At 49.8% G+C, this 12,581-nt stretch overlaps 1 protein-coding gene across 1 annotated transcript in view; it reads right to left on the bottom strand.

Annotated features, from left to right (window-relative positions):
- The window catches only part of TEP1 (telomerase associated protein 1), a 46,935-nt gene extending 36,015 nt beyond the window's left edge, over positions 1–10,920 (bottom strand). Inside the window, exons 1-7 of the mRNA XM_062205539.1 lie at positions 10,792–10,920; positions 5,577–6,077; positions 4,345–4,530; positions 3,943–4,077; positions 2,497–2,658; positions 1,910–2,071; positions 1,547–1,624 (exon numbers count right to left, since the gene is read on the bottom strand). Coding sequence (XP_062061523.1) covers positions 1,547–1,624; positions 1,910–2,071; positions 2,497–2,658; positions 3,943–4,077; positions 4,345–4,530; positions 5,577–6,053 — 1,200 coding nt within the window. The 5' untranslated portion in view covers positions 6,054–6,077; positions 10,792–10,920. The remainder of the gene's footprint in view (positions 1–1,546; positions 1,625–1,909; positions 2,072–2,496; positions 2,659–3,942; positions 4,078–4,344; positions 4,531–5,576; positions 6,078–10,791) is intronic.
- Between the last annotated feature and the right edge of the window lie 1,661 nt (positions 10,921–12,581).

Raw genomic sequence — 12,581 nt, 5'->3', positions numbered from 1 at the left:
TCAAAACAATCCAACAGTGTAGGTTCTACTATTAAGCCCATTGGATATATGAGGAAATTGAGAGGTTAGGTCCTTTGACTATGGTCTCCCAGCCAGCAAAGGGCAGAGGTGGGATGCAATTCCAGGTGATCTAAGGTCAGACTATATGCTCTTAACTGCTAAGCCTTATTTGCCATAAAAGTAAAAAGGTTTTGTTTGTTTTTAAAATTTCCTATGGGGCCAGTGCTGTGGGGTTGCAGGTAAAGCCGCTGCCTGCAGTGCTGGCATCCCATATGGTAGCCAGCTTGAGTCCTGGCTGCTCCACTTCTGATCCAGCTCTCTGCTATGGCCTGGGAAAGCAGTGGAAGATGGCCCAAGTCCTTTGGCTCCTGCACAACTTGGGCACCTGCACCCACATAAGAAACCCATAAGAAGCTCCTGGCTCCTGGCTTCGGATTGGCACAGCTCCGGCCGTTGCAGCCAATGGGGAATGACTCAGCAGATGGAAGACCTCTCTTTCCTTCTCTCTCTCTCTCCGCCTCTCTGTCTCTGTGTAACTCTTTCAAATAAGTACATCTTTTAAAAATAAAATTTAAAAAAAACTTCCTATGGAAGGCAGATATATCATAACTTTTTTTTCTATCTTTCTTGCATTTTGCTTGAAAAGCAGAGGAGAGGAAAGGACAGAGTGGAGGGGAGAGAGAGAGAGAGAGAGAAAGAGAGAGAGAGAAGAGGAAAGAGAAATCCTTCATCTACTGGTTCATTCCCTGAATGCCCACAACAGCCCAGGCTGGTCCAGGCTAAAGCCAGGAACCCCATCTGGATCTCCCACATGGGTGGCAGAGACTCAACTACTTGAGCCATCACCTACTGCCTTCCTGGGGTGCACATTAGCAGGAAATGGATCAGAAGTGGAGCTGGATCTCAGACCAGGCACTCCAATGAGTTGCAACCATCTCAATCGCTGCCTTAAATGCCTACCCCTCATTATTTTTTTAAGGATTTATTTATTTATTTATTTATTTGACGGGTAGAGTTACAGACAGTGAGAGGGAGAGACACAGACAAAGGTCTTCCACTCCCTAAATGGCCAAACAGCCAGAGCTACACAGAGCCAAAGCCAGGAGCCAGGAGCTTCCTCCAGGTCTCCCATGCAGGTACAGGAGCCCAAGCCTGGGCCATCTTCTACTGCTTTCCCAGGCCACAGCAGAGAGCTGGATCAGAAGAGGAGCAGCTGGGACTAGAACCAGCGCTCATATGGGATGCCAGTGCCGCAGGCAGACACTTAACCCACTGCGCCACTGCGCCACCCCTCATTATATTTTTAACTCACTTATCCAACTAGACATTTGACCTGTCAGTAAAATATATTACCAAGGAGAGTGAAATGGCAAACAAAAGGAAAAAGAGCTTCCCCCAGTACTCTTAAAACCTGATTTCCAATCATGTCTGAGAACCCCCAGGCAGGAATGGGCTTGCACCTACTGTACCCACCATGAGTACTTCTAAATGTCAGTCCAGAAAAGATGTTACATGCACACATGCACCCCCGGGACGAGGGATTCACCTTCCTCTGTTCTGGTTTCAGAAATGAAAGGCAAAATGGCAAGTTCCTCTTTGTCTCAGAAAACACAGGCTCCGTCTTCTGTAGGGACAAGATAAGCAGTTCAAAATGAAAAGGAGGTAGTCCCTGGAGAACCCCATTCCAACAGCCCTGGGGCTCTACTTCCACCAAGAGGAAGCCGGCCGGCAAGGAGGCCAGCCCTGCACTTCTACCCCCAGCCCCACCCAGCTCCTCCAGATTTCTGTGACTCCTTTGTCCAGGACCTCAGCAGATCTCAGTGTAGAACCCCCCGCCCCACTCCCCCGGGGTCAGCCTGTTCCTGTTCTTCCCCAAAGGAAGGGACCTGACTGTGAAGCGGACACTGACCGGAGGGCGGGGCGGCCGGCGGGGGCGGCTCTTAGCCCGGTGCTTGCGAGGGTTGTACTTGGCCAGCTGATACTCATCAAACTGGGCAAATTTGTCTGTCATGGCAGCACGGAGGCAGGCAGGCAAGGGTACCAGCTTGTTCTCAGCTTCTTCAGCCAGGCTCTGTCGCAGAGAGAGGAGACCATCAGAAGCAAGACCCAACAAACCCTCCGAAACGGAACAAGGCTGCTTCCTGGGTTTCTAGGACAGCACACAGGAGGGAGCAGATTTCCAGCCCGAGCTCTAAAAAAATCACAGTTTCCGAGGCACTGGGTAAGTCAGCAGGCTTCTCTGATTCGCGTTTTCTTCAATAAGAACGTGAGCTCCAGAAGAAGATGGAGTTCTTCTCAGACTTTGGTCCAGACCCTCTCGTTCGTATTCTACCTGCTGGGTGACTGCACCTGCTACAGGCAAGAAGCTGTCCCATCTGAGCCATGAGGCTGAGCAGAGGTAAAGGGAAGCCAAGCTGTCTGTGTGTTCTCCAGGGATTCATGAGCAAAGGAAAGGGAACCCAGTGAGGGCCAAGGGCAGGGACCTGAGTGCCATACCTGGTAGAACTCAGCTACTTGGATCCAATCAGAAGGCAGCTGCACAGTGGCACAGAAATATCGGCGCAGGTACGGGCGGCAGGCTGGCAAGAAGGCAGCAATGGCCAAGACTTTGTTGGCCACATCCCGGATGTTCAGCTGTTGCCTGGTGTACAGAGCTGCCTGGGCACAGCGGGAAGAGGAGGGTTGGCTTTCTAGCCACTTCAAACATAGCTTCATGCCCTGACCTAACTTGCTTTATGGATCTCCATGCATAAAACCTTTCCTGAACCCTCCAGATTGTCCATAAAATATAAACCCAAGGGCTTCTGGTTTGGCATTCTAAGTCCTTCATATCCACCCAGGATATAAATCACTGATTAAACCTGCCACCTTAGGGCCAGCGTTGTGGTGCAGTGGGCCTGTGACACTGGCATCCCATATGGGCACTGGTTTGTGTCCCGTTTGTTCCACTTCTGATCCAGCTCCCTGCTAATGGCCTGGGAAAAGCAGCACAAGATGGCCCATGTACTTGAGCTCCTGCCACCCATGTGGGAGACCACAGCGAAGCTCCTGGCTTTGGTCAGAGCCAGCACTGGCTGTTGCAGCCATCTAGGGAATGAACCAGTGGATGGAAGATCTCTCTCTCTCTCTCTCTCTCTCTCTCTCTCTCTCTCTGTCTCATCTCTCTCTTCCTCTCCATAACTCTGACTTTCAAAATAAATAAATACACAAATAAACCTACTGTCTTCCGAAGCTTCACAGATAATTTCTCCTCACTTTTCTAATTCTGAAATGGTCACTGTCTACTACTCCAGGTAAATTTTTTAAAAGATTTATTATTTATTTATTTATTTATTTGAAAGGCAGAGTTTTGGAGAGAGAGGGGGAGAGAGAAAGAAAGAAAGAAAGAGAGAGAGAGAGAGAGAGAGAGAGACCTTCCACCTGTTGGTTCACTCCCCAGATGGATGCAACAGCTGGAGGCTGGGCTAGGATTAAACAAGGAGCCCAGAACTCCATCTGGGTCTCCCACATGGGTGACAGCCATCTTCATTGCTTTCCCAGGCACATCAGTAGGGAGCTGGATTGGAAGCCAGGACTCAAACTGGTGCTCATATGGGATGCCGGCATTGCAGGCAGCAGCTTGACTCTCCGTGTCACAACACTGGACCATCCAGGGGCATCCATAGGAAATTTAGGAAAGCATTTCAGATCTAAGTTTCACTACAAATATTGGTTTGACCCACAGGAAGAGCAACCTAGTGTACTCTTTCCCAATCTCTTTTTCTCTCCACTCTTGACAGAACCTCAGGACTATGCTTCAGATTCACCCAGGGATCCTATTTCCTCCCTAAATGGAGCTTCTTCCACCCCCAATACGAACCTAGGAGCCACTCCCGCATAAACTAGACCACAATCCCCATCTCCCGGCTTCCCACGCCCGTTCCCTGCTTCACACCACAATACCTTGAGGATGAACTCGGGCTCCAAAGGGGCAAGTTCCCTACACACTTGAAGGATGAAAGCCTGTGTCATTTCAGTTCCATTTTTCATATTCACATTGGAGGCCACAGTAGAGCACAGCAAGCTCATTAGAATCATCTGAGAATTTGGGAAGAGAAGGAAGGATAGAGATAATAAGGACCAACGTAAGCATCCACACAGAACAACTTAGAATCAAGGACAGAGAGCACGGGCCTAGATTGGGGAATATGCTTGTCCAACCAGGAGGTTACAAAAGGGAATTAGCACGTGAGCTGGGTAGTCCCCTCCTTCCCCTTCCATTTGGGGAGGGGCCCTGGCTCAGGTCCCCTGTCCACAATCTCCCCTCCACCACCATCAACCTCTGCCCAACTCTGGAAGTTTCACCTTCTTTTCCTGAAGCATCCGGTCAGTGGGCTCACGATGAGATGCAGCATCCTCAGACGTGAGCTTCAGAGCCAGCTCCTCCACCTCCTCCTTCTCTCCCAGGCTTAGACGGTAAACAGGCATCTGGGCCTCTGCCCCTTGCATTGCTTCTGACTTTTTATTTTCTTCCAAATAAGAGCAACGACCCTGGAGAGGGTGGCAGATTTAAATCAGAGGAAGTACCCACAGACCTTCTAGCATTCACGGGTCTGAAGGTGGCTCTCAGAAATACATAGGAAGCGCCCACTTCTCTAGCCTCACCTACGAACTCCTCTCCCTTCACAGCCCAGCACGGATCTGTCCTGTCCCTGACCAAGTGCTCTCTCACTGTTGCACACCCCACCCCAACTGTTCAACCTCGTGAACTTGTGCTCAGATGCTCTGTGGTCTTCCCCCCGATTTCATCTCCCTATTGATGTACTAGTCTGGAAGCCTAGACCCCTTCCTATACCTCTTAGGACGCTATTAAAATGTTTTTGGAGTCAGAAAAAAAAGAGCCAAATGCCCTGTCCATCCTCCAGCAATCTTGGGCTTGGTTGAACCTCAGCATTCTCCTACTTGATGGGACTGTTGGAAAAATGAAATAACAACATATCTATAACTCTTTACAAGTTCTAAAGCCCTAAATCTGTGATATGGAAGTAGTTATAATTGTGACAATGACCCTGGAAGCTAGATTTTCATTCACTACCTTTTCATGGTGAGCAAATTAAGTCCATGAAGGGGTTGAGTCTTTACAAGGTTGTGTAGTTTTTAACTGGCAGAGACGATGTGGGGCTCAGATTCACCTTTTCCCTCAATCAAAACAACCAAGTCTGTAAGAAGCAATGTGTGTTCGTCTACTGATTCTCATCGGTGTGCTACGTGTGGACACACGCTTGCACATGCATAAAGAAGCAGGCCATGGTATAACATATGTATCTCATGTCTGATCTCAAAAGCCCCTGGTTAACACTGCTGAAGCTCTCTGGTGTTCTAAGGACAGGGCCTATTGTCCAGAAAATCTAAGCTTAATATACAATGAGTAACAATGCTGATGAGGACATTCCCGGGGAGAAGGCATCTCAGGAAGAGGCTCTAAGGAAGGAAGACACCCAGGCACGGAGCAGCACATTGGGAAACTGAGGCACTGAAAGCCAGAGATGAGTACGGCAGACGTAGCTGGAGTCGAGACAAGTGCTTGGAATAATTACCAAAGCTGCCTCCCCAGCTTTCCCTGTGGTAGAGATGGTTTTCAGGGCCTCGGGACAGGTCGGAAGATCCAGTCCCTCAGAGAGACACCGAGGCTTCCAGGTGGGAGGCTCAGAGACCAGGCAATTTCTGGTGTTCAGGCTGCATAAATCAGTTTGCATCACATGCGGTATCTGGAGACACTGAAGCAAGGGGCTGCCAGACACAGTGCTCTTTACATTGGAGATGGTGGCCAGGCACCGGTTCTCCAAGGAGAGGATGTCCCGGTAGGCAGACATATGCCCGTGTGGTTTCTCCATGGTCTTCAGGTCAGGAAGTGTGGCCAGACACCTGTTCTCCAAAGTGAGGATGTCTCGGAGGGCAGACATATGCCCGTGTGGTTTCTCCATGGTCTTCAGGTCAGGAAGTGTGGCCAGACACCGGTTCTCCAAAGAGAGGATGTCTGGGTTGGCAGACATGTGCCCATGGAGTCTCTCCATGGCTGGAGTCCAGCTAGTATAAGCCTAGAAGGAAAGAAAGAGAGCTGCTGAGCACCTGGTTGCCCTGGGAATCTGTCTTCCCCATGGCCCTTCTGGGAATACCAGTCATCTGCAGGCAAAGACAACCAATACTTCTTTTTCCCAGGACTGGGCTAACCTAAGGAGTTTTCTAATGGAGGGGGGTAGGAAAAAGGTAAGGCATTTAAAGCAGGGAACTCACACACACACACACACACACACAGAGCAATGATGGCTGAAAAGGAAGGCCCTTTCTTCTACGAGGGAGTAAAGGAATCCCCCTCCCATGTGGCCTGATTTCAACTTAGTAGAGGGGTCTTGATTATAATCTGGACTCCGGACTCTTAACTCCAGAAAAACACATGTTTGTTCAAGTTGTGTGTACTCCTATCTCAACTTCCTTGCCTCCTGCTCACTCTTCAACCCTAAATGGGATTTTGTCCCCTTAGTCCACCAACACTGTCCTCTTGGGTAACCAATGACTTCTTATGATTACCATGAATAGACACATCTTGATCCTTACTTACCTCACTCCTCAAATACCGTATGACACTGCTGATCACCTGCCATTGAAATTCTCTCTTCCTTTGCCTTCCATGATCTTACTCTCCGGATTTTCCTCTTATAACTCCAACCACATTTTCTTGAGAGTTCTTTCTTTGCCATTTCTTAAATGTTCTGTACCTTACATTTCTATTTTTTTTAATATGTATTTATTTATCTATTTGAAGGGCAAAGCTTGTGGGGGGGGCCAGAAGAGACAGAAAGAGAGAAATCTTCCACCTGCTGGTTCACTCCTCAAATGGCTGCAACAACCAGGGCTGGGCCAGGCTGCAGCCAGGAGCCAGGAGATTCCTCCAGGTGGCCCATGTGAGTGCAGGAGCACAAGCACTTGAACCATGCCTCCACTGCTTTCCCAGGCATATCAGTAGGGAGCAGGATTGGAAGTGGAGCAGCAGGGATTCGAACTGGCATCCAAATGGGATGTTGGTGCTGCAGGCTGTGGCTTAACCCACTGTGCCAGAGCACAGGCCCCACAGTTCTATTCTTTTTCTATACACTCTTCTGGGGTGGTCCACCTACTTTGTAGCTCCAAATAACACTTCTGTGCTGGCAGCCACAAGTTCATTCCTTGACCCAAATTTGACCTTGGTTTCTCTTCCAAGCTTCTTAGTCTCATCTATTTGCCTGTTGAGCATTTCTACCTAGATGACACAAAGGCACCCAAAATTTGACAGATTCCAAATGTACCATTTCTCCCTGCTCTTTCACCTGCCCGAAATGCACTCCCCCTATCTTGCCCCTTATGTTTACAGGGGCTTGGAGTAAGACAGACCTGGCTGGGGCCAGCACTGTGGTACAGCAGGTAAAGCCATCGCCTGCAGTGCCAGCATCTCATATGGGTGCTGGTTTGAGGCCCAGCTGCTCCACTTCCGATCCAGCTCTCTGCTATGGCCTGGGAAAGCAGTAGAAGATGGCCCAAGTCCTTGGGCCCCTGCACCCGCATGGGAGACCCAGAAGAAGCTGCTGGCTCCTAGCTTCGGATCTGCCCAGCTCCAGCTGTTGTGGCCCTCTGGGGAGTGAACCAGCAGATGGAAGACCTCTCTCTCTCTCTCTTTCTCTCTCTCTCTCTCTGCCTCTCTGTAACTCTGCCTTTCAAATAAATATATAAATCTTAAAAAAAAAAAAAAAGAACAAATGAGGGAAGGCATATGAAGCACTTGGAGCAGCGCTTGACATTAGTAAGTGTTCAATCCATGGAATTGATTATTTGTTATTTTTATTTAGTAGTAAACTACCAAATCCTATAAATTCTACACCCTCAATGTCTTCCAAACCTTCCAACTCTCTCCATCCATCCTACTACCAACTCTGTTGCAATACTCTACTCCACATAGAGACACTGTATGTACAGCTAAGGCACGCCCTTGACCTATAACCCACTTGCAATGTACTAAATTACCCTTTTTATTATCTTTATCAAAATAAAAAAAAAGTCCCATTCTGTTGGCTTATTTCCCTAGTTTTCTTTATTTCTTCTTACATAAATAAAACTCCCTGATGGGGGCTGGCGTTGTGGTACAGCGAGTTATGCCACCACCTCCAATAACAGCATCCCTAGCTGCTCCAATTCCAACCAAGCGCCTTGTAAAGGTACCTGGGAATGCAGCAGAAGAAGGTCCAAGTACTTGGGCCCCTGGACCCATGTGAGAGACCCTTATGGGGTTTCAGGATCCCACCTACGGCCTAGCCCAGCCCTGGCCATTGCAGCCATTTGGGGAGTAAACCAGTTGAAGAAAGATCTATCTCTTCCTCAATCAATCTCTCTCTCTCTCTCTCTCTCTCTCTCTCTCTCTCTCTCTCTCCTTCTCTGTAACTCTCCTTTTCAAATAAATAAATCTTTAAAAATAAACAAATAGGGCCCGGCGCCGTGGCTCACTTGGCTAATCCTCCGCCTGTGGCGCTGGCATCCCATATGGGCACCAGGTTCTGTCCCAGTTGTTCCTCTTCCAGTCCAGCTCTCTGCTGTGGCCCAGGAAGGCAGTGGAGGATGGCCCAAGTGCTTGGGCCCTGCACCCGCATGGGAGACCAGGAAGAAGCACCTGGCTCCTGGTTTTGGATCGGCACCGCGCCGGCCATAGAGGCCACTTGGGGAATGAACCAACAGAAGGAAGACCTTTCTGTCTGTCTGTCTGTCTCTCTCTCTCTCTCTCACTGTCTATCTGTCAAATAAAAAATAAATAAATAAATAAATAAAAATAAACAAATAGGGGCCAGCACTGTGGCAAAGCAGTAAAGCCTCCAGTTGAAGAGCCAGCATCCCATATGGGTACCAGTTCAAGTCCTGGCACTCGAGTGGCTGCTCCACTTCTGATCCAGCTCCCTGCTAATGTGCCTGGGAAAGCAGCGGAGGATGGCCCAGGTCCCCGGGCTCCTCCTTTTCCAGATCAAACTGCTTTCTTCTCCTTCTCAAGGGCTTGAGTTAATAATCTATTCCTCCAAGGAGACTCTGCTGACACACAGCTCCCAGTCTGCTAAGGTGGCTCTCTGGGTATTGTCAAACATGGTACTTCCCCCAACATAGATCCTGTTTGTCTTTTGTCCCACTAGATGATAAATTCCTGAGGACAGACATCTTTTTAGTCTGTCCACTTTTGTTTCTACACTTCCTAGTCAGTGTGGTTCAGAAACCCTTTTTTTTTTTTTTTAAAGATTTACTTATTTATTTGAAAGACAGAGTTACAGAAAGGCAGAGGCAGAGAGAGAGAGAGAGAGAGAGAGAGAGTTAGTTCTTCTATTTGATGGTTCACTCCCCAGATGGCCACAACGGCCAGAGCTGAGCTGATCTGAAGCCAGGAGTCTGGAGCTTCTTCCAGGTCTCCCTTGACTTATACAAGAGTCTGGAGCTTCTTCCAGGTCTCCCTTGAGGGTGCAGAGGCCCAAGGACTTGGACCATCTTCCACTGCTTTCCCAGGCCATAGCGCAGAGAGCTGGATGGGAAGTGGAGCAGCCGAGACTCGAACTGGTGCCAATATGGGATGCCGGCACTGCAGGCAGCGGCTTTTTACCGGCTGCGCCACAGCTCCACTCCTCAGAAGCATTTGAAAACCTACTAAAAGCTATGAAGCTTTTTCACAGAAAAAAAAAAAAAAAAAAAAAACTCGAGCATATACTGTCTTGTACTCAGTTTTCAGGATTCCACAAAGCACATTCATGGGTCTCCCAGGATCTCCATACACTGCAAATTCAGAACCTTTGTGTGAAAGAATGCTTGACTTGTACAATTAGGAATGTTATTTGCCTATTTATGTGAACAAAGGCTTATCTCTCACTCCCATTTAAATATTTTGGGAGTAATACTGTAAAGTCAACCACTTCAGCCTTAGCGTGAATGAGCACACAGACAGGAATGCAGACCACTTCCAAGACTCGAAGGGACTAAGCCTCCAGGACCAGAAAGGGCAGTGATATCGCCCTGGACATCAGCGTGGACAGACACGTCAAGCATGGTGCGAGCAGTCCTGTGCTGCTTCCTCATGACTCACTGGGTGCTGTCTAAGCCCCCAAGGAAAGGCGTGGGGAATCTCAGAATCAACCCAAGACTTAAAACAAAAAGGGAGCAAAGAAACGAAACGCCCAAACAAAAATGGACAGAAAAACAAGCACAGTGAAAAATGTCTTGCACCCTGCAGTTTGCGAAAGGAGATTCGCCTGAACCGCAATGGAAAAGCTAACGTCTGGCCCATCTCGACTTGCACTTTTCAGAGACAGCCACTTTGTACTCATGGTACCCTAAGTTTCAGCCACTTTCTATGTATGTACAAATATATGTAGTGCACGCCTCCATGCCCTCCGCCTCACACACAGGGGCTCATCCTGTAGACGCTCTTCTGCACCAGGGGATCCTGGAGACCGTGCTGTTGTAACACGGTAATTCCCACCTCGCTCTTTCAGGGGTGGTCTCAGTGCAGCGGCGCACAGAAGCACTCCCGGAGCGAGGTCATTACACACCCTCCTTGCAGTGAGCGCCCAGGACAAGGAAGTACGACACGCATTCGCACTTGGTCTCTCTTCCTCCCTCCTCCGGCTGTGTCCCTCAGTGCCCCGTCCCTCCCTTTCCCTCGCCCTTCTGCTCTCGTTTTTCCCTTACACGCACCGCACCCCGACGCCGGCTGCAGCCACGAACCCGAGCCTCCGGCCCTCCTAAACCCTCGCTTACCGCCCGGCTCTCAGCCTCAGAGCCCAGCGCTCTGCATCGGGCGCCGGGCACGCTCTACCTGCGCTCGCACCCTGCCCAGAGCGACTGGGCGCTGGAGACGCTGGGTGCCCGGCGCGGGGCGTCTCGGCGCTCCGCAGCAGGAAGCAAAATCCCGGCTGCGGGCTCTGCGTGCGCGAAGGGCGGCTGCGGGAGGAGGAGCCGGGCGGGAATGGGAGGAGCCCGCGCGCCGGGCGGGGCGCTGCAGGGCAGAAGCCCGGCCCGCTGCGCCCATCTGAAGCCTTTCCCGGGCCCTCAGCTGAGTTTGCGGCTGCTGCTGCTTCATTTTTCCCTCGCTGGTCCTCTTTTCTCCTGAGAGAGAGAAGCCTTAGGGTTCTCCCTCTACCAAATGCGAGTTTCTTTCCTTTCTTTTATACCTTCAAACACCATTTCTGGAAAAAAAGTATTTGTGATGCTCCCTGCCTATCTGATTCTTTTTTCCAGATACCAGAGATGATTGGCTTCTAGATTCTTCTTAATTCGGGAATACAGACTTGAAATGGAAAGTCCAAAGCAATGGCCTGTCACCACGTGTAGACGGCAAATAATTCAAGCAGGGTGAACGGGGCTCTCGTCCCTCCCCTCCTCCAGTCTCCGGGGGATGACAGGAGAGATCTGTGGACTGCCAGTTATCTTTGTGGAGCCATCCTGAATGGCTCACACAGAGCTGTCCCTGAGAATGGAACCCGAGTTAGCAGACAAGTGACACTTAGAATGATAATGCTGGTTCCCTTCTTACCCGCACAGAACTGTGGGTGTGCTTCTTGGTGAGTCTAATCAAGAAACACACCAGAACGCATTGTCACACAAAGTCATTCATTTGCGGCAAACAAAAAGACCTCAGGGAACCATTTCCAAAGCTGAAGTTTCCAGAGCAAGGGGGAATGACTATCTCTTATTTTAGGGAGAAATGAACATACAAGAGGGGGAATTCTTATTACCACCTGTGTGGTGGAAGCTCAGAAACATGCCCCAGCAAACGTAACATATTACAGTAGTAAGACCAGCTCCCCCTGGAGTGAAGCTCTTACTGTTAACATGAGGCAGAGGGGACCTCTGGAGAGCTGCTGACCCATCTGCCCCGGGTGCTGGCTGCTGATTTCATCTCTCCCCTGAATGTGACTGAAGACCTGAAATACAGCTTTGTTAAAATCAGTGCTTCAGGTCTCCAAGGAGTAGAAATAAATCACAACTGGCCGGCGCCGTGGCTCAGTAGGCTAATCCTCCGCCTTGCGGCGCCGGCACACCGGGTTCTAGTCCCAGTCGGGGCACCGATCCTGTCCCGGTTGCCCCTCTTCCAGGCCAGCTCTCTGCTGTGGCTAGGGAGTGCAGTGGAGGATGGCCCAAGTCCTTGGGTCCTGCACCCCATGGGAGACCAGGATAAGCACCTGGCTCCTGCCATCGGAACAGCGCGGTGCGCCGGCCGCAGCGCGCTACCGCGGCGGCCATTGGAGGGTGAACCAACGGCAAAAGGAAGACCTTTCTCTCTCTCTCTCTCTCACTGTCCACTCTGCCTGTCAAAAAAAAAAAAAGAAAAAAAAAGAAAAAAAAAAAAAGAAATAAATCACAACTAAGACTTTTGGGCTGCTCAGGGCGATGGCCAGTGACACCACGTCATGAAGAGGAGAGCTGAACAGATAGTAGCAGGGACATATGAGTTGCTCATGTGACACTCACTAGCCGTCTTCTAGAAACTCACTGCTTCCCGCAGGGACGAATGTTTGAGTCTCAGGTAGCTGAGCTTCAACTCACAA

The sequence above is a fragment of the Lepus europaeus genome, chromosome 11 (genome assembly GCF_033115175.1).
Source record: "Lepus europaeus isolate LE1 chromosome 11, mLepTim1.pri, whole genome shotgun sequence".
NCBI classification, from domain to species: Eukaryota; Metazoa; Chordata; class Mammalia; order Lagomorpha; family Leporidae; genus Lepus; species Lepus europaeus.
Note: the sequence above shows the minus strand (reverse complement) of the source record. Positions and strands in the feature narration are given on the sequence as shown.